The 26,075-nt window shown below is 40.1% G+C and overlaps 1 protein-coding gene across 2 annotated transcripts in view; it reads left to right on the top strand.

The window, feature by feature from the left end:
• klhdc3 (kelch domain containing 3) overlaps positions 1-25,705 on the top strand; it is a 43,363-nt gene extending 17,658 nt beyond the window's left edge. For both annotated transcript variants that reach the window (XM_036126135.1, XM_036126136.1), the window contains exons 9-11: positions 15,346-15,419; positions 17,702-17,780; positions 22,075-25,705. In XM_036126135.1, coding sequence (XP_035982028.1) covers positions 15,346-15,419; positions 17,702-17,780; positions 22,075-22,141 — 220 coding nt within the window. In that variant the 3' untranslated portion in view covers positions 22,142-25,705. The remainder of the gene's footprint in view (positions 1-15,345; positions 15,420-17,701; positions 17,781-22,074) is intronic.
• Positions 25,706-26,075: the final 370 nt, after the last annotated feature.

Genomic DNA, 26,075 nt, shown 5'->3' with positions numbered 1-26,075 from the left:
TTAAATCAGGAAGCGGTTTAAGCGTAGGAACAGGGCATCCTCTGAGGGACAGGATGTGAATAAGCACATGACAGATTGGCATGCTGGGAGCAGACAGTTAAGAATGTGTGAAGGGAATTTGCCACAGATCCGTGAACAGTGGCCAATGAGAGAGATTGTTTTTCTCTAGGTTTCTTTGTGGATTATATATTTTTCTAACAGTTTTTTTTTGTACATCTTTAAAAACTAATGATTGTGCTAAAATGTTATCTTGTGATTGAAGGCTTTTGCCAAATATCTGTACCTAAATGATCCGAGTTGCGGGTAAAATTGTGCCTTTTAGCCCTCTAGTGCCACTATGGGGAAAGCTGATAAGTGTTCGTAAAATGGATTCTAAATACATTTCACCGCTGTCAGAGACCAGTAATTTTATTTCTATCAAAGCCTGAGTGGTCTTTTAGTGATAAATGGCTCTCTTTGAAGTCTTTGGAGTATAAGGGACCTGTTAAGTCTGGAATTAGTTTGTAGCATGCTAAAAAAGACAAAAAAAAAACAACCCAGATTATATCAGCTGGGGGGAAATAAATTCAGTCCCTGCAAACTACTGTTGTGTTAAGATGCCCTTTGTGAAGTGCTGGAACTGTTCCTCTCCTTACCTGTGAAGATGTTCTTTGGTGCTCCAAAGATATTATTTTATCCTGTTTGGATGCATTAGCGCAGATGGAGGCAAATATTAGTAGTTGGGTCTAATGTGATGCCACCACAGCTGATCACAGTGATGACGATCTGTTTCTGCCTCCTTAGATTGGACGTGACTGTTGCAAATTGTGAAAGTACTCCCTGCATAATTTCCTTTTACATAGTTTATATAGTGCCAGTTTACAACAAGTGCAATCTTAAGGCAGTTTAGAGGTTAAACCGAGCCAATTTGTGTTAAATCGTGTCAAATCAAGTTCAATCCAAATTCAGTTCAATCCAGCCTAGTTCTTTTCGACAAATTCTAATAATAATGTCACTTAGAGTTTATTGCATAAAAAAGTGTGGGTTTTAGTACAGCACAATATAATTACAGCGGCCATTTATTTCCAGTTGGTAACACATGCTCTGTGTATAGAAGCAGAGCGGACTGTATTAGTTCATAATCTGGCCAGCCAGGCTGATAATGTGAAGCTCTCTCCGTTCTCCACATTATTAATCTGGGTCCGCTCCCATCGAATCCGTTTGGGGAAAGGAGGAACATTTAGCAGCACTCTCCGTGCTCATTGGGCGAAATGACACCCATTGCCCGCCTACCAAGGTTTGGTTTTAGCCAATCACGGTGTCAAATGAAAATGTAAGCAGCAGGCGTCCTGAGAAACCACAAGAAGGTAAGCTAGTCAAGGCGCTTCTTGCTGTTCTATCAAAGAAGAAATTGTTTATTCTGACCAAACAGATGTGATAGCAGCAGCTACATGTGTCCTCCTGTGCTGCCATGTTTGTTTTGGTTGGCTGTGGGCTCAGCCGCTCTTGCTTTCATCACAGCTGGCATGTCCCGCCTTAAACCCTAATACTGCAACGTCTTTGGCCCGAACCGTTTTTGGTTTCGTTCCCAAACGATCGAGATGGGAGCCAGACAGAATTTTAGTTTAATTTAATTAGTTCAAGAATTTTACAGCAATCCTGAATAAACAAGTGGCGATGATTTAAAAGGAGCAGTTCATTTTCAAAAGAACCCTCCAGAACTACCAGGCTCAGTATAGGTAAATGTAAACAGGTCAGTTCAGATATTAGACAAAACACATCTGAAATCTAAGCGACTATCTTTGATTTCAGCTAATTTATCAATGTGCCATAGGTTGATTCAGTGGAAGTGATGGCTAAAACCTGTTTATATATATATATATATATATATATATATATATATATATATATATATATATATATATATATATATATATATATATATATATATATATATATATATACACACACACACACACACACCCTGTAATAGCTTCTCTTTGCCATCAGGTTTTCTCAAATATGCTGCCAAACTTGTAGTAGATGCTGCATCATAACTTTGTCTTTCTAGTAATCTGTTGCTAAAAAAAGTCTGGATTTGTTTGCCTATTTTTGGATACAACCAGCAGTCTGACAGCTCCTTTTCGTCATCGTCTCTCTTCTCTGGTAAAATGTGCCTTTTTATTTGTGACTTTTTTTCTCTCCATCTACTCACATGACTGAATGACTCACAGCTCCGCTCATAAATATCTACGTCAGCAGGGTGCACATGCACACCCACATGCTAACTCTGCCAGCCTTACTACATTATTACCATTTGGCATTAGGCAGTCGCTGACATCAAAAGCATGCTGACGACTTTTCTAACTTTAGATGCTTCTGTCATATTGTGTCTTTTCAATATTTTTCTTTCTTATCTCAAGTCACCCTGCTAGACTATTTTGATGAAAATCCTTTCCATACTCGGGATTCATACCATTTATAACTTATCCGCAGTCTCTCACCTAAACAAGTAACTTTTATGTATTTTGAGGGGATTTTAAACAATAAGAATCCTGTAGTTTCTGGCAGAATGTCCCATGTTTCCAAGGTGTACAAAGAGGGACAACAATGTAAATATGGGAGGACTACAGCATCACCCTCATGCCCTGACAAAGAGCACGACCTGCGGTGGTGAGCTACATTGTAGCCACAGCTGCCCTGGGGCAGACTGACTGCAGCAGGGCTGCCATACGATCGGTGGCACCGGGCCCTCTGACCACCGCCAGCAGGCAAAGCGGGTGAAGTATCTTGCCCATGGAAACAGTGTTCAAGACGGTCGTAGCGGTGTTCGAAGCAACAACCCACCGGTTACTTGACGTAGGACTTGACAATTAATCACATTTGCAATATAATCACAATTTTTAAAAACACAATTTCCATATCTCAGATGTCAGCAATTTTAGTCTAAGTAACAATTAATGAATCAGACGCGTACTTTAGGTGTCGGGTAAAGGTGTTTAAAGTGGGTTTGCTCCACATGGAAGAGAGTGGCAGCATTGAGATAATCAAATTTTATTATCTGTTTTAAAGTTTATATAATCAATACTTTTTTACCAGAAACTTTCAGGAATCTCACCATAGCATTAAGCAACAGTCAAACTGTTTAATACATAGACTTCGTTGGTTGCACTTTAAGGATTAAACAAGGATTGATGTCCAGCTCAAATAAAAGCTGTTCTTTTAAATAAGAATATTCTGATTAATAAAAACAGTAAAATTTCTTGTTTTTAAATGGTTCTTGTTTACAAACATCTTCATCTACAGGCTATTTTTGTTTTTTGTGGTTAATGCAGAGAAAAGTAAAAATAAATCGCCATCGCAATTTGAAATATATCGCAATTTAGATTTTTGGCAGCCCTAGTACTCCTAACTCATAGGAATGTCTTGTTTTCTTATGTTTTCTCACTTCTGCCACCACCATGTTTCATAAGGAAATGTGTTGGTAGCAACATTGTGCTGTCAGGATGCTGCTGGGAAGATGATGAGCCAAATGCATTGCAGTGCTGGGGGAAAAAAACTCTTTTAGAGGCTACAAAAACACTTTAGTTCAAACACAGGCCTAAATCTAATTAAGCATCTATAGCAGGAGGGGAAATAGATGTTCCTCACAGATGCTCTCAGTTCAGTCTAACCGAGCTAAAGCTACTTTTGGAAAGAAGAATGGAGAAAAATGTAATTTTCTGGATCCTTTAAGCACCTACAGAGATGCTCCCAATGACATGCAGCAAACATGGGTCTACGTTGTACCAAACAATTGCGTTGTTGCGCAGCCGTTTGGGTCGGTTGATCATATAACATCCCATTAAAATAAAAAAAATAAATAAAAAAATTGTGGTTGTGGAAAATTTCCAGAACTGGAGAGATTTTTTCTTTGCGCGGCCTCCCGCCGCAGCGTGTCTCTACTCTGGACACCAAGCAAGTGAGGGACCACACGGCTGGTAATCTCGCTGGTAGCCAAAACATCGCTGCCCAGATTAATCCACAAAAATCTCACCGTGATATTTAATCTGTGGGGAATTTGAACCGGTCATTTCCAAACGGAGAGCTGTTGAGGCAGGAATGTCCTGCAGAGTGCGGACGTTTTGTTCGGCAGTTCACGAAGGTCAGAAGCCTGGTGCTTTGATATCTCTTGTCAGGACATATCGTGGTTTACCAGAGGGCAGCTGTTGCTCTGTGTGAGGTGGGGCTTATTATCGGGGCAAAAGAGTACCCTCAAAATCTTACAGAGGGAGAGAATTTTACTTCTCACAAAGAAAGATATAAATCCTACATTTCCATTGATTATAGAGTGTGAAAGTAATTACTGCATGGGGCTCAGTTTATATCTTCCCACCTACTTCTGGGGCTCTTCTTGGCTCCACAGAAACACCCCTGTCAACACACCATCCATTTCAACCCCACACTAGCTGTCATTTTTAGGCTTTAGTGTCAAAGGGTAGGCTCCAGAAGTTTCCTTTATTAATTGTCTTTGTGCGCGTGCCTGTGTGTGTTAGTACGTCCGAGATAAAAACCTGTCAAACAGGGACGGCGACCCCAGCAGGATGTGGGGCATCCCGCGCGTGGCGGGACAAGACCCCGGGGCGGCGCAGCAACGCTGTGATTTACTCTTCAAAGACAAGCTCATGATAGCATTTCATCTGCATCTTAACCCTCCTTAACCCGCTCAGCAGGCTGTGTTTATTAGGCTGTCATAGGGTTGAGTGTTGGACAGCAGCTCAAATAAACAGCGTGAATAGGTGAATCTTGGCGGTGCTGTTGTAAATCGATTTGTTTAAAAAAGACCTTGTCTCTCTCACTTGAATCACTGCTGCCAGTGCAAACTAAGGATGATTTCACGCCGCTCTCTCTTTAACAGGGATGTCCAAACTACGCGTTGCTCTTTCTTTACAACCGCTTATGGTAGTTAGTGAAGTTTAATAAAGCCCCTACCGATACAAGTAGGGGCTATAAATTTGCAAACATAATAACATTTTTTTTCATGAAAAAACTGTTTTTACATTTTCTTAATACATTGACTAAAGACACACCAGGATGCAGATAGATTAGGGAAACTAATCATCTGAATTGTCTTTATTCTCCTCAACAGTCTCTGCTGAGGTGTCAGAGCTCCTCTTCATCAAACATCCAAAAACCATTAATTACACTTACATTGTGTTTATGCTGAATTTGCTTAGGACGTTGTTGTTGTTTTTTTCTGATGCCTTAGGATATATAACCCATGTGAAACACTGAGCGATTTGGGGATCTTTTTTGTCAGTGATGTTGTCTTAACAGCTGCTTCTGTGTGTGCTGCTAAAACATGGACACAGAGTAGTTGCTGGAGATTTAGTTTCCCTTAGAGGGGACCTATCATGCTATTAAATCCTTCCTTTGCATATTTAAATCATTCATTCAGTTGTGGTCTGTATAAAGTGGAACTGCATTGTTTTGGTCTGAATTCCTTGACTAAAAATCAGCGTGTACACTCACAACAGCCACGGTTACCGAGGCCGCGCTGCGTTGCAAAAAATTCTGCAAGAACTAAGTTTTACTGGAGGCCAAGCTCCTGAATTTTACGAGCCACACAGGAAACGTCGGGCGCTAGACAGGATAAAGTTCTGCTGAATTTCAAAATAAAACCACCCCGCAAACTTCCACTAACTTGACTAGTGTAAACAAAACGGCCAACTAGAAACAACGAAACAGAAGGGTTGGTGGAGGATGAAATGGGACATTTATCCGCAAGGATAACGAGTTCTGCCCCAGAAAGTGAAAACCATAGCTGTTTTTTAATCATTTATTAGGGATATCAGCAGCAAGGACGACGCAAACTTCTGTTCTCACCAGCACCATTTCCCTAGGAGCTGTGTGGGTTAGGGTTTGCTGCAACCCAGAACTGGATCAGGACCGTAACCCACACCGTAGTCAGTGTGAGCCCCGGGTTAGGCCATTTTTGTAGTATCCTGGGGGACGGTGTAATAAATTGTAATGGCGTACCGCGAGCGAGCTATTTTTAGAAACGTAACGTCACGATGACGTCACATCACGTGGTACGCAGTAGGGCAAGCTTGCATAGTCCGTCGCTGTTTCGCTGTAAAAGAGACGTGCGTTAGCCTAGGTTTTACTCGTTAAAACGACTGCTTTTTCCAAATCTAAGACCATGGTTTTTAAACATTGTTGCTATGGAACGTGCAACAGCGACTCGAGGAACGCTGATCGGGCCGCATATGAAGGATGTTTTCTTCAAGACTGCCAAGGAGAAATGTGTGCGCTGGGTACACCGGTGCGGCCGGCCTACATATGTAGCAAGCATTTTGTTGGAGGAAAGGGCCCAACCGAAGAACATCCTGACCCAATTCCAGCGACATCAAGTAGTAAACAGGTAAGAATATTTTGGTGGCCGACATGTTAATAAAGTAGCGCCTGCTACCATGACAGCATATAGGCTATCATGGTAGCAGGCGCTAACTTGATACCCTGCTACCAGGATAGCTTACTCAAAAACATTTCAAATGAGACAAACATTAAACATATACCGATCCCTGGACGGTGATTACAAACAAAAAAACGGCCGATGACGCCATGACCACCGCGCAGGAAAAAAAAAACAAAGCTTACCGTTCGATCAACTCGGCCAGTTTTCCAGTCTTTTTAAGCCCTCGACACTCAAGCCATCGTTTGAGCTGAAGGTTGGTGTGTTCTTCGACAGTTCGGCCAGTAATCCGTGCGCCTGGGACATCGTCTTGGGAAAGTTTAATGGCAGCAAAGTTGGTCATATCGCTGGTTCTGTTGTGCGTGTAATAGCTGGTTGCTACGGGCGTTCTCTACCTGTGTGTCCTACCTAAGCGGCAAAAGGGGCGTTGCTCTTGAGTCGGTGACGTCACGTGCGCGGTACGCCATTGCTCATTTTGACTTATCCACATCTAGCTTTGGCATCTTTCAGCTTGGACTACAAAATCACAGCAAAAATTAGTAAAAATGGTGGATTTTCATTTACAAGTCCATAACCTTGAATAACAGCTCTGCGGTAAATACTGTGACGTAATGGTTCAAAAAACATAATAGAGAGTAGAGAAAACGGAACAGCTTGAAAAAAATAACCCAAACAGAATATAAAGATATCTATGAAGTTCCTGGAGAGACTAGATTAAACTTTTCTGCACTTCTAGAGACTCCAAGTACACAACAAAAGAGCTATAAAAAGTAGATTTTGCATGATATGTCCCCTTTTTAAAAAAGCCTCTTGGTTAATTCTAGTTATTTTTTATGGGGTTGTTGGTGCCTTTACGATTTTACCATTATTAAACTGTTTGACCTTTTTACTGTTTCAGTTTAATCCTTTCTCATTGCCAGCAACTTTATATTCCCTCTGTGGTAGAAATATGAAGGAACATTAATATTGCTTATGCAGTTTAAAATAACTCTTGGGGTTTTGAGTGTTTCTTTTCCGTATAGTTTAGATTAAAGCTGCTGTGAAACAGAGAATAAAGAGCCTTTTGTGCCGAGAACATTTGTGTCTCTTCCCAGTCAAAGCTTATTTTCCCATGTTCACACAGATCATAGTCTGCACTGCGTGTCTCCTCATCTGACTGAAGCTGCATGAAAAAACAAACGCTTTACAAAGATTTTATCAACAGTTGTTTGGGATAACCAATTTCTTCATGACTTTTACTTCTCCAAAATCCTCAGTTATCAGATTACCTTCAGTCCTAGCATTATTATTTGCAGTAGGTGTTGGGATATTCATCATTTCGTCATAGACTCACCAACACAGTCGATGTCCTCAGAGATAAATTACAGCCTGCCGCCTGAACACAATGCACCCAGCATACTGTAAGTGGTTTTAATTAGCAAATGCTGTCTGAAGTTCAGAGTGCTTTATTACCTGGATAAGGCATTTATTGCAGGGGTTTTCGGTATTGACACTATAGATTGATGCATAAACCCTCGTGATTTTGTTCTGGCTGCCCTGCCGAGGTCAATCAGACCTTCAGACAAGACCGGCAGTCTAATTAATCTGACAAGCTGGTACGCTGTTAAACATACAAACCAGACCATTCAGATGAGCAAGAGCATTCAGCTAAATGTTCATTAAATCCTCTCTGGCCACTGGGCAGCTAGAGGAGAGGACTGCTCTGGTAAAAAACTTACTTTCTCCTCCTGCTTGCTGAGACGTCGTATTTGATGGACGATCTAAGAACTTTGAAAGTGCATTCCCTAGATATAGTTTTAATGATCTTATTTTCAAATAACTATACTAACACTGTACCACTTATTGGTAATCATTTAAACAAGGAATCATCATCCTAGCTACATAAGATAGGCTTTATTGATCTCACATTGGAGAAATTCACAAAAATACGTTTTTAAGCCGGAGGCAAAGGAGGACACATAGAACTACAACACATAGAATGAGGCTTTTGGCGGCTCTTCAGAATGTTTTTTTTTTTTCTTCAGAAAATTTTTACAGATAAAAATCTCGAAGTTATTTGTCCATTTTTATTCAGCCCCCTTTACTTTCATAACCCTATTAAAAAAAAAAACAAGTGCAACACATTTTTTTTCTATTATTTATAGAGTATGGCCAGTATAGGACTTGTATAATTCGTACCCCCGGTTTTCTGTTTCAGCATCACCCAGCCGCTTTCGTCCACAGTGGCTGAAATCCGAGATAAGTGCTTGTTTGGGGCTGGCCTCCCCTTTGTCTAATCTAAAGTCAGGCGTCTCTCCCTGCAGGACTGATGTAGTTTGTGTCTCAGCCTCTGCATGGGGTTTGGGCCTTGACAGCTCCAGGTCCTAATCCGCTGTCCAGCCACGACCCGGGAGGGGGCACTGATAGCCCTGAAAGACATGAGGGATTAATCTATCAATTTGTGATAACTTGCTATGTTGGATTTAATTAGGAAAAGTTAAATCCCAGATTGTTCCTATCTCTGGCTGGAATCACTGCAGACGTTCAAACAGTGCTTTTATTTAAGATTACGTTCTCATGCATTCTGCGATTTGATAAATCTACATTTTAGCTGGAATAACTAATGCTTTAACTTTCCTGCTGGTGGGGTAGGAGCCCTGTTTGTTGATAAATACTTATAGGCATGTGGCTTTCCAAATGGCCCCCTGGGTCCTGGTTGATGGACTAGAAGAAAAGCAACATCTTACTACTTCTTGAGAACGAAGCAGATATACTTTTAGCAGAACTGGCTTCTCATAAACATGCACAGCGAAGAAGATGTAGGAAGCGGAGGGAATTATTTTTTAGGAGCTTGTTGCTGCAGTCCCTCGGCCTTTTTTCAGCACTCTTCAGGCATTTACAAAACCACCATAGTGGTTGGGAAATAATTTGAGGGCACGTCTGGCTGTCCTGATAAGGTGCTTTGCAGGAAGTTGTTGTGTGTGATGAGTTCCTGTGGGTTAAGGGGGTTCAGAAAAAGAAGAAGAGGTAGGTAGGAAAGGAGAGAAAGGAAAAGGATGCAGATCATATCAGTGCAAGAATGAGGATATGGCCAATGAAGACAGTAAAAACATTGTTAGAAAAGGACAGGTTCTACATCTGGAGAACACAGAGAAAATCTCCGCTTCCATTCTTCTCTTGGCCATTTTGTCTTCGGTTTAACTCTCTACAATATGCTTTTGATTTTAAGGATCGTTTTTTTTTTTCCATTCCCTCCCAGACTCTTAAATGTTTCCTTTTCCATTTTAGGACAGCAGCTCAGCTCGCTCTCCTACAGTTTCAAGGCCTTGGTTTAGAAGATAATTAGGTGGAGCAGGCAGTGCAAGGGCTGGCAATTAGGTGATTAGACGCCCTCACTGAGTGTTGTTTGAAATAGCAACCAGTGTTGTTTTAGCGGGGGGAGCAGCGTCACTCAGGCCTCATTCGGACTGGGAACCACGGCCCGCTGCAGGGGGAGGAGCACTTTCACACGTTCTGATACTTTGCTGATCAAGTAACAAAGTGGCCCATCAAACACCAGGATGCCACATAAAGTCGTGCACTGTGACTTTCCCGCTTCTCAATGCCGCCAGTCTATCAGCCGTCCACCATCACCCCCTCGCCTCTTTCTCCTGCCTTTTGCAGTTCAATTCGTTCTCTTCCTTTTTTTTTTGCGGCGACCAATAAAGTATTAAAACCGACTAATGCGCTGGCGAATTTCACACCCCAGCTGACAATTTCCATGAGCAAGTGAGAAACCTTTATCCCAGAGGATGCAATCTTCGTCTCACTTGTTAACACTACTGCTACCATTTAAAACGTCCTCTTATCTGCACCCTTTCACATGTCAGCATCTGCAGCCTGGATCGTCCCTTCCCAGTGAGTCTGCACAGTAGTTCGCTGCTACTGCAGTGTGCTTTTCAGACACAGATGTTGCTTTTCTTTACCTCTGGAACAGGACAATATATTGAATGGCAGTTGCTATCGGTGTGTGTAGTATCTCAGTTGCAAAGTGCTTGGATGTGACATTGGGAAGCTTAGTAAAGTTCCCCTTGATGTATCGTGTTACAACCACAAAGTACTTATAAAATGTATTTTGTTCGCATTTTAGGGGATAGTCTGACACAAAGTAGTGCATTATTGTGAAGTGGGAGGAAAGTAATACCAGTTAGAATTAGTATTTTAAGATAAACCTGGAAGATTTGATATGCATTTCTATTTGGCCACCTTATCTATGATGCCCCTAAATAATATCCATTGTAACTTGCCCACATAAGTCACATAATTACTTTTGAGGTCTTCACAGAACAGCTGGATATACAGGAAACATAGCAGACAGGCCAGGGAGAAAGAGAACTGGAGAACTTTAAGGCAGTGTTAAATCATAAAACAATATTCTAAGGTTTGTACTTGCCATCCACATGGAGAGATGTGGTGGTGTCAGTGTCATGCTGAGAGTATGCTCTTCAGCAGAGACGACGAAGCTCATCAAAGTAGATGGGTCTTCCTATCTATTCAGTTCAATTCAATTTTATTGATATAGCACCAATTCACAACACACATCAAGGTACTTTACAAAGTTATATTCAGTCATGCAGACAGATTGGTCAAAAGGTTTCCTATCTAAGGAAACCCAGCAGATTGCATCAAGTCTTGACTCCTATAAGAGCGTAGAGCCACAGGGAGAGTCGTCTGCATTGTTGATGGCTTTGCAGCAATCCCTCATACTGAGCATGCATGAAGCGACAGTGGAGAGGAAAGAGCAGAAGACAGAGCAGAGATACAGAATTACACATTGATCCAGTAATCTGTTCTACATTAGATGGTAGTAGTGGATGATCTGTCTTCCCTGGATGATGTCACAGTTAACAGAACGCCAGACCAGGTGTACCTACTATGAAGGGGGAAAAAAATGACAGAGAACTATAAGTTAAAAGATGAAATAACAAGCAATGCAAATTGGAGAACAGTAGGAGAACTCAGCTGTGTGAGAAAAATAGGCCCTGGTGTCCTCCAGCAGCCTAAGCCTATAACAGCATAACTACAGAGAAAGCTCAGGGTAACATAAACCACTCTAGTTATAAGCTTTGTCAAAAAGGAAAGTTTTAAGATTAGTCTTAAAAGTAGACGGGGTGTCTGCCTTACGGACTAAAACTGGGAGTTGGTTCCACAGGAGAGGAGCCTGATAGCTAAAGGATCTGCCTCCCATTCTACTTTTAGAGACTCTAGCTCTCCAGCATAACAAATGGAGGTTGGACTATTTAAGTCAAGTCAAGTTTATTTGTGTAGCACAATTCAGCAGGAAAGCGGTTCAAAGTGCTTTACATCTTAAAAACATCCTAAACACATTGGCATAAACACAACGGTCACTGGTTGTGAGACCAGTAACAAACATTAAAGTGTATCAAGTGAAAAACATCAATACATATGTTGGTCAGTGTTCCTGCTATTATGGGCCAATAGCAACTTTAAACAGGTGGGGTTTCAGTCTTGATTTAAAGGAACTCAGTGGTTTGACTGATCCATAGTTTTCTGGTTTGTTCCAGATTTGTGGATTATAGAAGCTCAATGCTGCTTCTCCATGTTTGGTTCTGGTTCTGTGTGCAGAGTAGACCAGAACCAGAAGGTCTGAGTGGTCTAGAGAATTGATGGAGCAACAAACAACTGGTTACAATTTTTTGTGTCTGGATTTGCTAAGCTGGTAGAGACACAACTCAAGTAACCTGCAGCTGCAATTACGGCAAACAGTGGTTCTGCAAATAATTGAATCTAGCGACTGAGACCAAATGTTTGCCACACTTTTAAGCTTTATATATGTCCAAAAAAATAAATAAAATGTGTCCTTTTATGGCAGCATAACAGCTGTCCACATGCATGCATATTATGATAAATGTGATTGTGATGGTTATTAGTCTCTATGTTGGCCTGACAACCTGTCCCTGGTGTCTCCTTATGACTATTTTGTTCATCACTGCCAGTTATTAGTGCCTAAAGCTTGTTTTTGTGCCGTTTATTCTTCAAATGTATGTTTTACACTAAGCAGACTCATAAAACCGTATTGAAAGACCTGAGTAATGTAACGACCAGCTCTAGAAGTAGGAGGTGTTCTTATAAAGTGCAGAGGGTCACCTCCTGAGGGCAGGGGGCTGTAATGACTTCCCCATCTGGCCCCCAGGGACGACTGTGCTCGTGCTCAGCACCTCTCCTAGCCGCTTTAAGTCCGCCACCTTGTTTGTTTAAGGAAGATTAGCAACGTAAAACCCTTACAACATCCTGAACACGCAGCGAAAGGGAGATGCGATGGAGAAGACAGCAGGAGAAGAGGATAGAGATTGATGGGTAGAAAGATAGTGGAGGGAATGGTGTGCTGCGGGAGAAGGTCTGTTTAAAAACGCAAAATAAAACAAAGTATATTCATTTGAAGCGGTAATGTGTTTAGTGTGGCGCTTAAAGGTGTATTTTGTTTGTTCTATGTGGCAGAATGCAAAAATACAGAGTTTTCTTTGGACAAATAAAAAGATGGACTACTTTTGCATTTCTATTCAGCCCCCTGAGTGAATATTTTGTAGAACCAGCTTATTTCAGCAATTATAACTGCAGATCTTTAAATGGCATATCTCTATCAGCTTTGCACATCTAAAGAAGAAATTGTAGAGCATCTTTGTCCATTTTTCTCTGCAAAATGGCTCGTCAGACTGGATGGAGAGCATCTATGAACAGCAGTTCGTAAACTTTGCCAAAGACTTTAAATTGGCTTATATTCTTGACTTGGACTTGGCCGTCCTAACACGTGAATATGCTTTGATCTAAACCAGGGGTGTCAAACTCATTTTGGTTTAGGGGCCGCATACAGCTTAATCTGACCTCAAGAGGGCCACACGAGTAAACTCATTGCAAGGTTAAATAGAACTAATAAAAGTGGACTTGTTGTTGATTTTTAGATTAAATGAATTTCACATTTACACAATATATTATGAATAACCTCAGTGTTTTTAAGAAAAGTATGTGCAATTTCAACAATACTTTTACTGAGTTAAACATTTACTTGTGCATTATGCATAAGAACTGATCACAGTGATTGTACAATGTTGAAAAACATTTATTCACATTTTTTGGAACTTAAAAACACTGTCCTGCATGACAAAATACATCAAACAGATAAAAATTAATAAATTATTTAAAATCAATTTTCCACATCTGAAGCTCAGTGCTACCATCTGCTGATTAAAACACAGCGCCCCTCATGGACAATATAGGAACTGCAGATTTTCAATTAAACAAAGTACATGTTTTTTTCAATAATTTATCATTTTCTTCCTTTTATCTCCTCTTACTTTCACCTTTTCTTTTTGTTCTTCCTTTCCTCTCCTACTTTCCCATTGTAGTTTCCATATCATTTGAGATATTCCCTGCATGAATTATAATAAAACTATTCACATTCATAAATCAAGCGGAGCACTACGGCAAAAGCAGTTCTGCTCCACTTGTGAAAGTCAAATCTGATGAGCTCTTTTTGGCATTAAGACAACAATTCTTATTGCCACATTGCCAGACAGGACACTGGAATAATGATAATGCATTTAGCCACCGGGCCGTATGTTTGACACCCCTGATCTAAACTATTAGATTGTAGATGTTGTTTAGGGTCTTTGTTCTGCTTGAATGTGAGCCTCCGCTCCAGATTCAAGTCTCCACAAGGTTTTCTGAGTTGCCTGCCGTTAACTCCAGTCGGTCTTCCTTTCAACTTTGATGAGCTTCCAGGAATGTGCAGCGTAGGCTTTCAACCAAGCAAAGTCTTTTTGATATTGGCCTGGGTTTAAAATTTAGATCTCATCTGTCCGAAGCACCTTCTTCCACATTTTAGATTAAAATTAGGCACAAGTGGACAATATTTACTTATTAGGCATTACCACAAGAAGGATTTTATGGATGGCTAAATTAAAAGGTATGCCACTCTTACAAATTTGTTTTAATTTAACAGCCATCTACAGTTTTCATTCCGCTTTCTACCATTATTAACCATTATTTTCTACGTGTTGGCAATGTTTCACCATGTGAAAAAGTTCAGGGAAGGCTCTTCTAAGGTGCCGAAAAGCTTCTATAGAGACTGATCTTGGCTGCGTTATTCTATGCAATGGATATTTATGGTCTCTTAAATGCCCGGTGATGGCACAGGTCTAGCCGAATGTCTCCTTTGGGTTGTGTGAAAGTGTCAGGAGAATCTTTATCGTCTTATTTAGACAGGTCTGCATTGTTATTGTGTCTGTAAAACGGTTACGGGGATGTAGGACACATAAAATAGTGCCTTTAGAAAATAAATCTGTCCTAAAAGTCAACTCCCTCGGGCTCCAGGCTATTTATTACAGCAACATTGCGCCTTATGAAGTATCGCTCTACACGCCGAGGTTTTTCATCATTATAAACTGCTAAAAATAACCCCTGAATGGAGTTAGAAAGTAGCAAAGCTTTCTTTCTTAGATTGTGGCTGCTCAGGTGGGTCACAGGTGTGTGTGTGTGTGTGTGTGCTTAGCAGAGGCAGGAAACAGATGTGCAGTGATATCATCGGTCTGGGAGTCTATCAGGACGGGCCAGCCTGCCGTCTCACTGCAGCGCTCCGCTTCCTGTGGGCTTAAATCATGCCCGTCCATGATAAGGAGAGCAATGTGACCAGTCCTGCTTATTGGCAATAATCTGGGTGCCTCTGATTAAAGAAGTTGGGGGGATTAAACAGCAGCAGAACGACAGCAGATAACATGCTGTCGGTAGTTCTGTGTTTCAAGTCCCTTTTTAAACGGCTCTATTAAAGAGTTCAGTGGTGAATGCATCCTTGAGAGCCGTTTGGATCACGCTCAAGAGGGCAGGAAGCGTGAGGGCCTACTCTAACCTTACTGAAATTGTTTTTGTTCTCTTGACAGCCCCTGCCCAGAGCAAGGAATGGGCGATGAATTCAACCTCATGGATCATTCAGACTTGTACATCTTAGACTTCAGTGAGTATCCTTTTCTTCTTCTTCTGCCTGTTTTGCTACCGCTTGTATTCTGTCTGTTTAAAATCCTGTCGATGCTATCCTCCACGATCAGACAAGCTCAGGCAGTTTTTTGAGCAATAGTTATTTCAAAAGCTGAAAAGGAGTTTTAAGAAAGCCAAACCAGACCAAAAAGAGATTGGATACAATTTTTTCTTTAAATGTGCAAATGAAAGTCACAGCTGCTCATGGACTGTTGATAGATCGATGCTCCCCTCCACTATACGTGATATTTGCTGCAGTGTTGTTAGTTTTTTAAGTCTCCCCTTGAATCCTGGAAACGTCTCGTCACTGTGGCCAAAATAAGTCAACCTTCGTCTGTGCTGCCAGTCAGCTTTTTCTCCAGGCAAGCATTAGGCTGCACGTTTCTTTAAAAGTGTCTGTTTTTAGAGCTGGTTTTATTGTTAATTCCCCTTAGGGCTGTTGGCTGTTCTTCAACATCCTAAACATTTTCCTTTCACCTCACCGTGAAGGTTTGTGAGAGATGTAATTCAATTTTATTTATGTAGCGACAATTCACAACACGTCATCTCGATGCTTTTTACCAAGTCAAATTCAATCAAATCATCCAGACAGATTGGTCAAAAAGTTTCCTATCTAAGGAAACCCAGCAGGTTTCATCGAGTCTTGACAAGCAGCATTCACTCCTGAAAGAGCGTAAGGCCACAGTGGACAGTCATCTGAATTGCTGATGGCTTTGCAGCAATCCCTCATACTGAGCATGCATGAAGTGAGATCATAACAGTTTTTAATGCCCCAAATCAGGCTGATATTAACTTTCAGGAACGGCTTTCTCAAAACCCCTTCCTCCCACAGGTGCAGGGTTCCAGGTATCAAGTGTTCACTTATATACAGAAAGCCTGTAATTAATTAATTTATTTATTTTCTTTCACTTTTTTTTTCAGGTATCACATTACACATGTCAGCTTACATAATAATATATATGATTTAGCCATGGCATCAAGGTGTTACTCGATTGTATCTGTTGCTTTATGTCTGTTGGTTGTGCTGTTCTTTTTGCATCTCTCTTTCCAGGTGACGGAGCAGACAGAGGACGTTTTATCATTCTCTCCCTTTTATCTCTTCTTTCTTTTTTTCCTCCTTGTTCTTCCTTTACTCTCCTACTTTCCCATTGTAGTGTCCATATAATTTGAAATTCTCCCTGCAGGAATCACAATAAAGCTATTTACATGCATAAATCAAGCGGAGCACTATGGCGAAAGCTGTTTGCTCCACTTGTGAAAGCAAAATCTGTGGAGCTCTATCTGGCATTAAGACATAAATTCTTATTGCCACATTGCTAGACAGGACACTGGGAGAAAAAAAAAAAAAACCTTCCTCGTCTCTAATAATAATGATATCGATAATAATTAAATCAATTGTCTGATTGTGGTTGCAACCCAAATGTTTGTGCTTCAGGTCCATCTTGCTAGGGGAGCAAATTTTGTTTATTATATCGTCATTACACCATGAAAAAAGGCCTAAACAGCTTAAATAACTTAGATCCTTAAGCACCCTACATGAATACACCATTAATGCCCAAGATGAGTGTATTTGAACTTCTAACCAGAGCTTTATAGTATATTAGAGTTTTTATTTTAACTATTATACCCTACAACAACTTGTCTGGTGTGTCCTCACTGGAGTTTTGTTGTTGTTGTTGTAGCGTCGCCCGTCGTACGACGCTGCTTCATTTCTCACCGGACCGTCTCCTTGGCCCGGCTTTGCGCTTTCACAGCGGTCACATCCGTCTAACTCACAGCCAAATATAGTCATGCATCCTGCCTGCACGGTCCCAGCTCGTAGTGCTCTCTCTGGTCACACTTTGGCTTTGTGTAGGTGGGCTTGCACGGGCACCGGCTGTACCCAGTGGCATCCCCTGTGCCGTGCACGTCCCAGTGCCAGTCACGCGTGTCCTCACGCTGTTCCTCAGCGAGCATATGGCGGAACAGCCATGACGGCGGTACACAGAGGAAGTTTGCGGGGTAAATTTAGCACGCAGGTTTGTAACAAGATGAGTTGACACATGCGTCATACCCCCTCGTATGTGATCGTCGTTGTTTGCTTCTAATTGTGTCCCGTTTTTCCAAATCACTTGGAGAAGATTTTTGCACCGCAGAGATGGTTTTTAGATCTGTATTACACAGTGTCAGATTGAATTCCCACAGCTGAGATGTGTATTTGTAGCCTGAGTATAATTAGTAGCTCTGACTCACCTCACTTTCTCCTTTCTTTATTTTTTACAGGCCCTAATTTGAAGACATTATGCAAAATAGCTGTTATTCAGTACAGTCTGGAGCAGTCAGGACTCCCACATGATATCAGGTCAGAGATGCATCCTCCTCTCATTAGTGCTGTTTTGTCACTAAATTGACACATTTTTGCTGCTGTTGTTTGTATTATGCTTGTCACTCTCCGTAATGAGGTTATTTATCAAAAAAAGGCAAATTATAACTCATTATCCTTCATTCAGCTAGTGGTCTACTAATGTACATTTTACAAGTATAGCTCAGCTAATAGCAGAAAAGTTTGTTTTTTATAAAAGAATCAAATAATGATGAAGCAACATTAATGCAGGCTGTGACGTTTTTAGTCTGAGCTCCGTTCCCATTTACATCATGCAGACGACGCTTCATTGTAATGCAGAATAAAGGTGAAAACCGGCTAAGCTTACTCGGACGTAACCTTATTAGAGTACAACATGTTGGCGGCCCATTAAGTGAAATAAGTGGTAGCTTGGAAGAAAACGTCTGAGAGCACTGCACACGAGTCTTAGAATACGATAACCTTTAGTATAAATGCCAGTTTTGTGGCGTCACTTCATTTACACCAAAATATAGAGAATGAAACTTTAGAACTTTGTTTAAAACAGAAGGAAACTATCATTCTATGTGCTGCTAAAATAATATTTTATCACACTCATTATCTGTAAAATGTGTTTAATTTAGTTTTAGGTTCACATGTAGACTAAGGTAAAAATAAAATAAATACCAGCTAGATTTAGTAGTAGTCTTCGCTTGGTTTCTGTACATAACATTATATATATATATATATATATATATATATATACATACACACTCACACACAGTGGCCCGATTCACATCCCCTTCCCATTTTTCATGTCTTGTTGCCTCACAACCTGAAATTAAGATAAATTGTTTGACCGTTTCATTTGAATTTGGTTATTTATACAACATCTATTTAGAACAATTTTTTAAAAGTTATTTATCTTTGGAAACTCAACTGATATTTTGTAGCAATCGCTCATCCTGTACAAACAAGGAAAAACTCAGGCTCTCCAGCATTTTTCCTCTAATGCCTTATAAACCCCCAAAAGCTGCTGCACTCTTGAAAACCTCAGTATAATCAGCTTTTGTTATTGCAGTTATTGATAAGCTTACAATAAAAAAAATGAAGCAAAACTTCTTAGGAAATGGTTACCAACATGATAAAAACCAAGCTTAATGTTCTAAAATGTTGTATTGTTAATTTATTCTCCCTTTTGGCTGATAAGATCATATTTAAATTCAATTTGTGAGTTAACAATAATCTGGATTTTGTCACCTATATCCAACACCACTGCAGTTTCTACAAAGAGGTTTCCAATAGCTTTAAAATATATATTCAATAAATTTATTTTGGAGAAAGTTAATTGCAAATATAAAATATAATTTCCGTATATATCAGGATGCATTCGCTGAGTTTCATCTTGAAAAAGTGCTTAATTTTCTTTGCATGATGACCTCATTTTTCCCTCCAGTGCTGCTGCTGTTGTTCACACAGTAACACAGCAGCAACGCTCTTTTCACCAAATATATTTGTTACAACAAATGGTTCTAATAAATGTGTTTTTGTTTATAAAGTTGAATAGAGGAAGGGTTGATCTTGATGCTACTATCCTGTTTACATCCTTGCCAACTAATCACAATATCATGTAATTTATATAATTCCGGCATTTAGAGCAAAAATAAAACTTTTTTTTTTTTTTTTTTTTACTTATTTTGTTATTTTCAAGAATGGATAAAACAGTTTCTTCCCCGTTTCCATCTTGTACTTTAAATAGATTAAAAACAGATTATTGGATGAAATAATTTCTACCCAGTGTTTATAAATATCAGTTTTCAGATCAGTAAAACAAAAGGTAATAGATACGATAAAACATTCCCTCATTCTAATGTACGCATCGGCCTTTTTCCATCAAGCTCTGTGTCTGCCATCATTATTTGGGGTTTTCACTTGAAATGAAAAGTTTCTCTCTCAGAAACGTGTTTCCGTATCACTTATACTCTCCTCCAGCGCCGTTTAATCATATAAACTCACTGTTAACTCTCATCACTTCACGCTGCTCAACATTCTGCACTGCATTCACTTGTTCAGATGACATTTCACGGCGTGATTGCATTATTTATTTTTTTTTACACTTTATTTTTTTTTTATGTAATAAATGGAAATCAACATCAGAAAGTCTTGACCTCAATCAATATATTTGAAAATATGACAGAAGGCTTTCACTGCAGGCTGTTTAGGTTTTATTTTAAAGTCCTATTTGGGTTTTAGGTTCTCTCGCTTTATGCAGAGATGGGAGAACTACCAAAAATGCTGCGAGAAATTTAAACCTTCAATCCAAGTATTTTTTACATTTTTGACCTCAGAAAAAAGTTATACATTTGAAAACTTAAATACAGAAAAGTATGAAAATGAGAAATATGCCAAGAATAAGTCTGTGGAGCTGAAACATCTCCGCTAGGTTAAATGTAGCTTGCACTTCTTGAAGCAAGTGTGTCTAAACCTGAAGTCTCGTCCTGCTAAAGGATTTTCTTTTCTTTTTTTTTACACATTTCTCCAGTGGAACCTGATACTAATTACTGCTCTTAACCTCTCATTTCTCTTGCATCATCACTGCCACCTTGCATGCTCCCAGCTTTGGTGTCTGCCTTTGTGTTTCTAACCCTTAGAGGGGTTTCCAGTTGGGGTCACAGGACTTTGGTTAACTCCCTTTTGCCTCTCGGTGGCATCCCCAGCTCCAGTGCCAATCTCCCCTCTTAAACACACGCGCTCACAACAAAAAAACGAACAAAGCAGTTGAGAGGGAGTGAGTGTGAAACCGGAGCCAGTGATAACAATCTGCAGCTCAACCTCTGACCTGTCATCAGGTCACCGCTGGACCCTGTTTTCAGCTCCTGCTCCCGGTGCTCACGTTACAGCCCGTCTTTTCCGAGCCTGCTTCTTTCTTTTTTTTTTTTTTTTTTTTTTTAGGCAAATTAGACAAGATGATGGGGGCGGCACAGAGCAGTAGGTCTGCAATGTTTTCATTACTTCAGAATACTTTTTATTTTTTCCTTTTGTTCAAAGTTGTTGGAGACAAACGGTCTGGAAACATCTAGGGGTGAATAAGATATTTTCCAGGTCTGGTTTAATATGGAAAAATAAGTTTGTAAAATGTCTGTTTTTATACTTTATTATGTCTCTGGGTAAAAATATAAATTCCACCCACCCGCCTCTTATCTGTCCATCTATTTATCTGTCCCTCCATCCATCCATCCATCCATTCATTCATTCATTCATTCATTCATCCAACCATCCATTCATCCATCAAAACCATCCATTCATCCATCCAACATTCATCTATCCAATCATCCAACCATCCATTCAGCCATCCATTCATCCATCCATTCATCCAACCATCCATTCAGCCATCCATTCATCCAACCACCCATTCATCCATCCAACATCCATCTATCCAATCCATCCATCCATCCATCCATCCAATCATCCATCCATTCATTCATCCAACCATCCAATCATCCATCCATTCATTCATCCAACCATCCATTCATCCATCCAACCACCCATCCATCCATCCATTCATCCAATCATCCATCAAAACAACCATCCATTCATCCATCCAATCATCCATCCATTCATTCATCCAACCATCCAATCATCCATCTATTAATTCATCCAACCATCCAATCATTCATCCAACCATCCATTCATCCATCAAAACAACCATCCATTCATCCAACCATCCATCCATTCAACCATCCATTCATCCATTCATCCATCAAAACAACCATCCACTCATCCATCCATTCATCCATCCAACCACCCATACATTCATTCATCCATCAAAACAACCATCCATTCATCCAGCCATCCATCCAACCATCCATTCATCCATCAAAACAATCATCCATTCATCCAACCATTCATCCAACCATTCATCCAACCATTCATCCATTCATTCATCCATCCTTTCATTCATCCATTCATTCATCCATCCTTTCATTCATCCATTCATTCATCCATCCTTTCATTCATCCAACCATTCATCCAACTATCATCTATCCATCCATTCAATCAAAAGGTTTACGAGGTTTGAGTGATTTTTCTTTTTTACTTATAGTAAATTAGAGCATGAAAAAAAATGCATTTTAAACCTAAATGGGGTAAATAAAATCTAAATTGTCTGGTAAATATGCAAGAAGGTGCCAGAGATCTTTCACCGAATGTTGTGATTATGTGATGAAAAATATAGGAAAAGCACATTAGTCTCATATCCAGCCCAGATGAAACTGTAATAAAGACACAGACGTGTTTTTCCTTTTGTGTGCCTCAGATGGGAGCTGGCGGCCATGACCACCAACAGCAACATCAGCAGACCCATCTTCTCCTCACATGGTTGATGCAGCTGCAGGTGAAACGGAACCAGGACTCTGTTTCAGGAAAGCCGGACTTCTTCTCATCTTCCTGGCTGTCCAAACTCCGAGGACTCCCCCTCGGATTTGTTTTCCCACATTCTTCACAAGAGAACTCGTCACTGACCAAACTGTCCTGGCATAAGACTTCAGCGGACACCTGGGCCTCGCCCTGCCTGAGGATATATCCTTGACGCTCTGGCCGTGGGAGATGATGCTTGTTCAGATTTCCCTCTTCTTTCTAGCCTTTCTAGGAACCCAATCAGCCTATGATAATCATAGACATGCAAACTTCTAACCTTAAGCACAGGAATTGACAAATGTTTCAGCCAAAGGTCTTGAGCACTAACCTCTGTTGAAGATGTCAGACACGTGGAAGAAACAACCTTCAGCTGCGGACCTGAAGAGACCGGCGCGGTTGTGACTTTGCATATCATGTGGCTCAGTCTATGAACGATCTTTCATTCAGTAAAGGACAAAAAAAAAACAATATTCAGGACTACAATCCAGGAGTGCTTTGCTTACAGAAGGTCTGTTGGGCTGATGTTTTTTTTATTTTTTTTCTCTGCTAGGTAGTCGGCTTGTTTCACTACAACATGAAAGCCTCCCTGCTGCTTTAAAGTGGCTCCTAAATGATTTACAAGACAGCTAAAGAAAGCTGTAAAATAATCAAGGGCATCTACCTCCCCTCTAAAGTATTTCTCATTGGGTCTCTAACACCTCCTGTATATTCGACACCTGCTAGTCCCCAGGAGAAAAAAAAAAAAAAAAAAGCTTTTACAGTGAAGTTGTAAAAAAAAAAAAAAAAAAAAAAAAAGTGCGACCAACCTGCTGCATAACTTCTCCAGCTCTAGAGGACTTCAGTATCAAACGCAGACGAGATCATCGAGATACAAATGTACAGATATTCATCCTGTGTGTGTGAGACAACACGACTTACAAGCATATATAAGATCTTTTCTTTTTGTAGACAATCCTACAGCTTTCAGACAGGCCCCAAGGGAAGGCTTACCTTGGGAAACAGATCAAAGTGGAAAGGAGAAGATTTTGGAGAAGCTCAAAAATGGGACAGTTTAAAATAAAGTTGTATAACGGAAGATCACTTTTTTTTCCTTTTTTTTTTTTACATTTTTCTTTACACATCCCAGAAAGACGGCCCAACCAAACTGTAACACCATCTCTCATCACTCTCCTGCCTCGCTGTCGCTGTCAGCGTCACGGCCTGCGTGTTCCCGCTGATAGTCGTTTCTCCAGCAGGAGGTTATCGGCCCTCGCTGTAGAAGCAGGACAGCGGACATTTAATGTGTCGTGCTGATAGATTTCTCTTTTGCTTTTCACATTGGTGTTCAGCAGATCCGGGAAGTCGCCTCTGTCCCATTAAATCTGAAAATGATGAGTTATTCTGAAGGACTCTGAGGATGGATTGGCAGAAGATCTTGAAGAAATATTCCCCTTTTTTTCCTCAAGTTTTAAAATCAGAATAGATTTTTGCAACAAAGCCATTTAAAAGGCTCATCAGAAGTAAGACCCACGCTAACAAGCTGAATCCTCCGCCCACACCTTCAGGACCGAGAGTGACTGTGCTTTCTGTCTTGACCCACATCATTTTTGCTCCTACAGTTCCAGCTGCATTTTGTGGTGCCCTAAAAAAAAAAAAAAAGGCCCTAAAATCAATGTTGTTTTTAACTGCAGCAGCACAACCTCAAATTGTTTAAATTGAGCGCACATAATCAGCAGGAACAAAATTAAAAAAGAATCACACTTTAAGAAATAAAGTTAAAAAACAAAATTACTGGTGGCACAGTTATTGGTACCCTTTTCAAATAAATATAGCTGAAGCGTTTTGTTTTATTTTATACTTTTTTAAGAGTTTCTAGTTGGGAATCCTTCACTTTTTTGGCATAAACAGGACAAGAGTCAGAGAACAAAGTGATCCACAGAGGTAAAAATCTTCAGAGTTCACTGTTAGCTCCCCCATAGGAAAAACAATCTTTTCCATCCTACAATCGCAAACATAAACATTGTCTTTGTAAAGCGAACTTATCTGCAGCCAAATCTCCATTCGTTTTTGGCATGAAACGGTGAATTTATGATGAAAATCACATTAACTGTTAATTACGGTGGAAGATGAGTGACGCAGTGGGCCTCCTCCAGACACACCGATATGTATCAGAAGATTTTATCCAGAAGTCTGGTGGACTGTACCTGGAAGTAAAATCATGCCATCATTGGGTCTTTCAGGTGAAAAAGATTTAAAATAAGCGGGGGAATCGACAGAGACATTAACAAGTCCCAAAATGACCCCAAAACTTGTGATGTAATGATTGAAAAATGCTTCAAAATATGTCAACCGCATTAGATGTTATAAAAGAGGATTAAATTTTGTCCTGTTAACAAAAAGGTTGGAAAAAGTATTAAAGCTACCGATATGTGTGCCACCTGTAGTTTAGTTTAAAAAAAACCAACTAAATATTCAGTATGAGGTTATGCTCCTTCAATAAAATATTAATTTTAAGCTTTTTTTTTTTTTTACATGACGTCACCACAGGTGCCGGTCCATTTAGCTCGCTGTGTAATTTGATGGATTCAAGGGAAACCCGCAAGGCTCTGGATCCCGAACATCGGGATTTATCGCCTCCGGCCGCCATCGCAAATGTTTACAAAACCGAAGCAGTGTAAAAACAATCCCACCGCAGACCCCAGATAACTGCACTATAGCCAACGGTGGCACGTCTGGCCTTACGGCGATGAGACGCGTCCACGCCGCTTTTTGCCAAGGTAGACTTCAGAGTGTGGGACGCTAGCCACCGACACACGAACCAGTTGACGCTTTTTTTTTTTTTTTCTCTACAGACCAGCAGTGCCAATGTGACCCAGCAGGTCCCGTGCTCCTTGCACTACACACATACAAACAGTGATGCAGTGAAGTCAGATTTAATGCTCACATACAGAAAAATAACAAATCTGCTTGTATGACAACAAACGGCTGCTGGGGGAAAAACGAGATTTCCTTCTTGTCTGTATGAAAGTAATTTAAATTTGAGGATTTTTTATTTTTTTTTTGCCTTTGAAGATTCTGAATGCTGGTTCTATCTGACCTTTACAAGAAGTAAAGATAACAAAGGTAAAAGAAAATAATAATAATCATTGGGATGGTGTCCAGTAATGCTCTTATGCTTATAATGCAAGAAATGCAGTTTCTAATTCTCCTCTTGTGTGTTTATTTTTTTAAACCTTATAACCGGCTGATGGGTTGACCGGAGGAAGAAAAAAAAAAAAAAAAAGCCCGAACCTGACAGCTAGTGTGCTCTTTCTTCAAAGCTTAAACTTGGGCTGGGAAAAAGAACAAAGTATGGGTTGTGTTTTCTGTTTATTTTATAACTGCATAGACTCTTTATTATGTTTTTGATTTTTTTTTTTTTTTTTTTTTTTTTTTTTTTTTTTCACAATGTTTTAAAAGGGGATTTTCTGTGTGGTAAGGGTCGGCAGGACCTCCTGTGCAATATGCTTTATAAGTGTATCAATAATAAATTTAAAACACTTTAAAGTCAACTGGTTCTTGTATTAATGGTTATTTGGCCGGTGTTCTGGTTTTTTACCGCGACAAAGGTAAGTTTGGGATGTAAAGGTGAGTATCAGTGTAGATGGACAATCTACAGAGGGTGGCTTTTAACTATAACTTCAATAAACACTTAAACTAGGTTGCTTTCATGTTTCTACCTGCTCCATTCTTACTAAAATAAGGCTACTCAGCAGATTCTCAGCCTTCAACTTAATAAGGATTTACTGTGAGCTCACCCCATCCTGTTTCTATTGAAAGGAGCACTTGCAAAACCTTTGTCATGTTACAACAACACTTGAATGGTTTTATGTGCAGGACCATCAGAAAGTAGTCTATATAATTGTGAAAGGGAAATAGAGA

The sequence above is a fragment of the Fundulus heteroclitus genome, chromosome 22, assembly GCF_011125445.2.
Source record: "Fundulus heteroclitus isolate FHET01 chromosome 22, MU-UCD_Fhet_4.1, whole genome shotgun sequence".
Taxonomy (NCBI): Eukaryota; Metazoa; Chordata; class Actinopteri; order Cyprinodontiformes; family Fundulidae; genus Fundulus; species Fundulus heteroclitus.
This window is presented reverse-complemented; position numbering and strand designations above follow the sequence as displayed.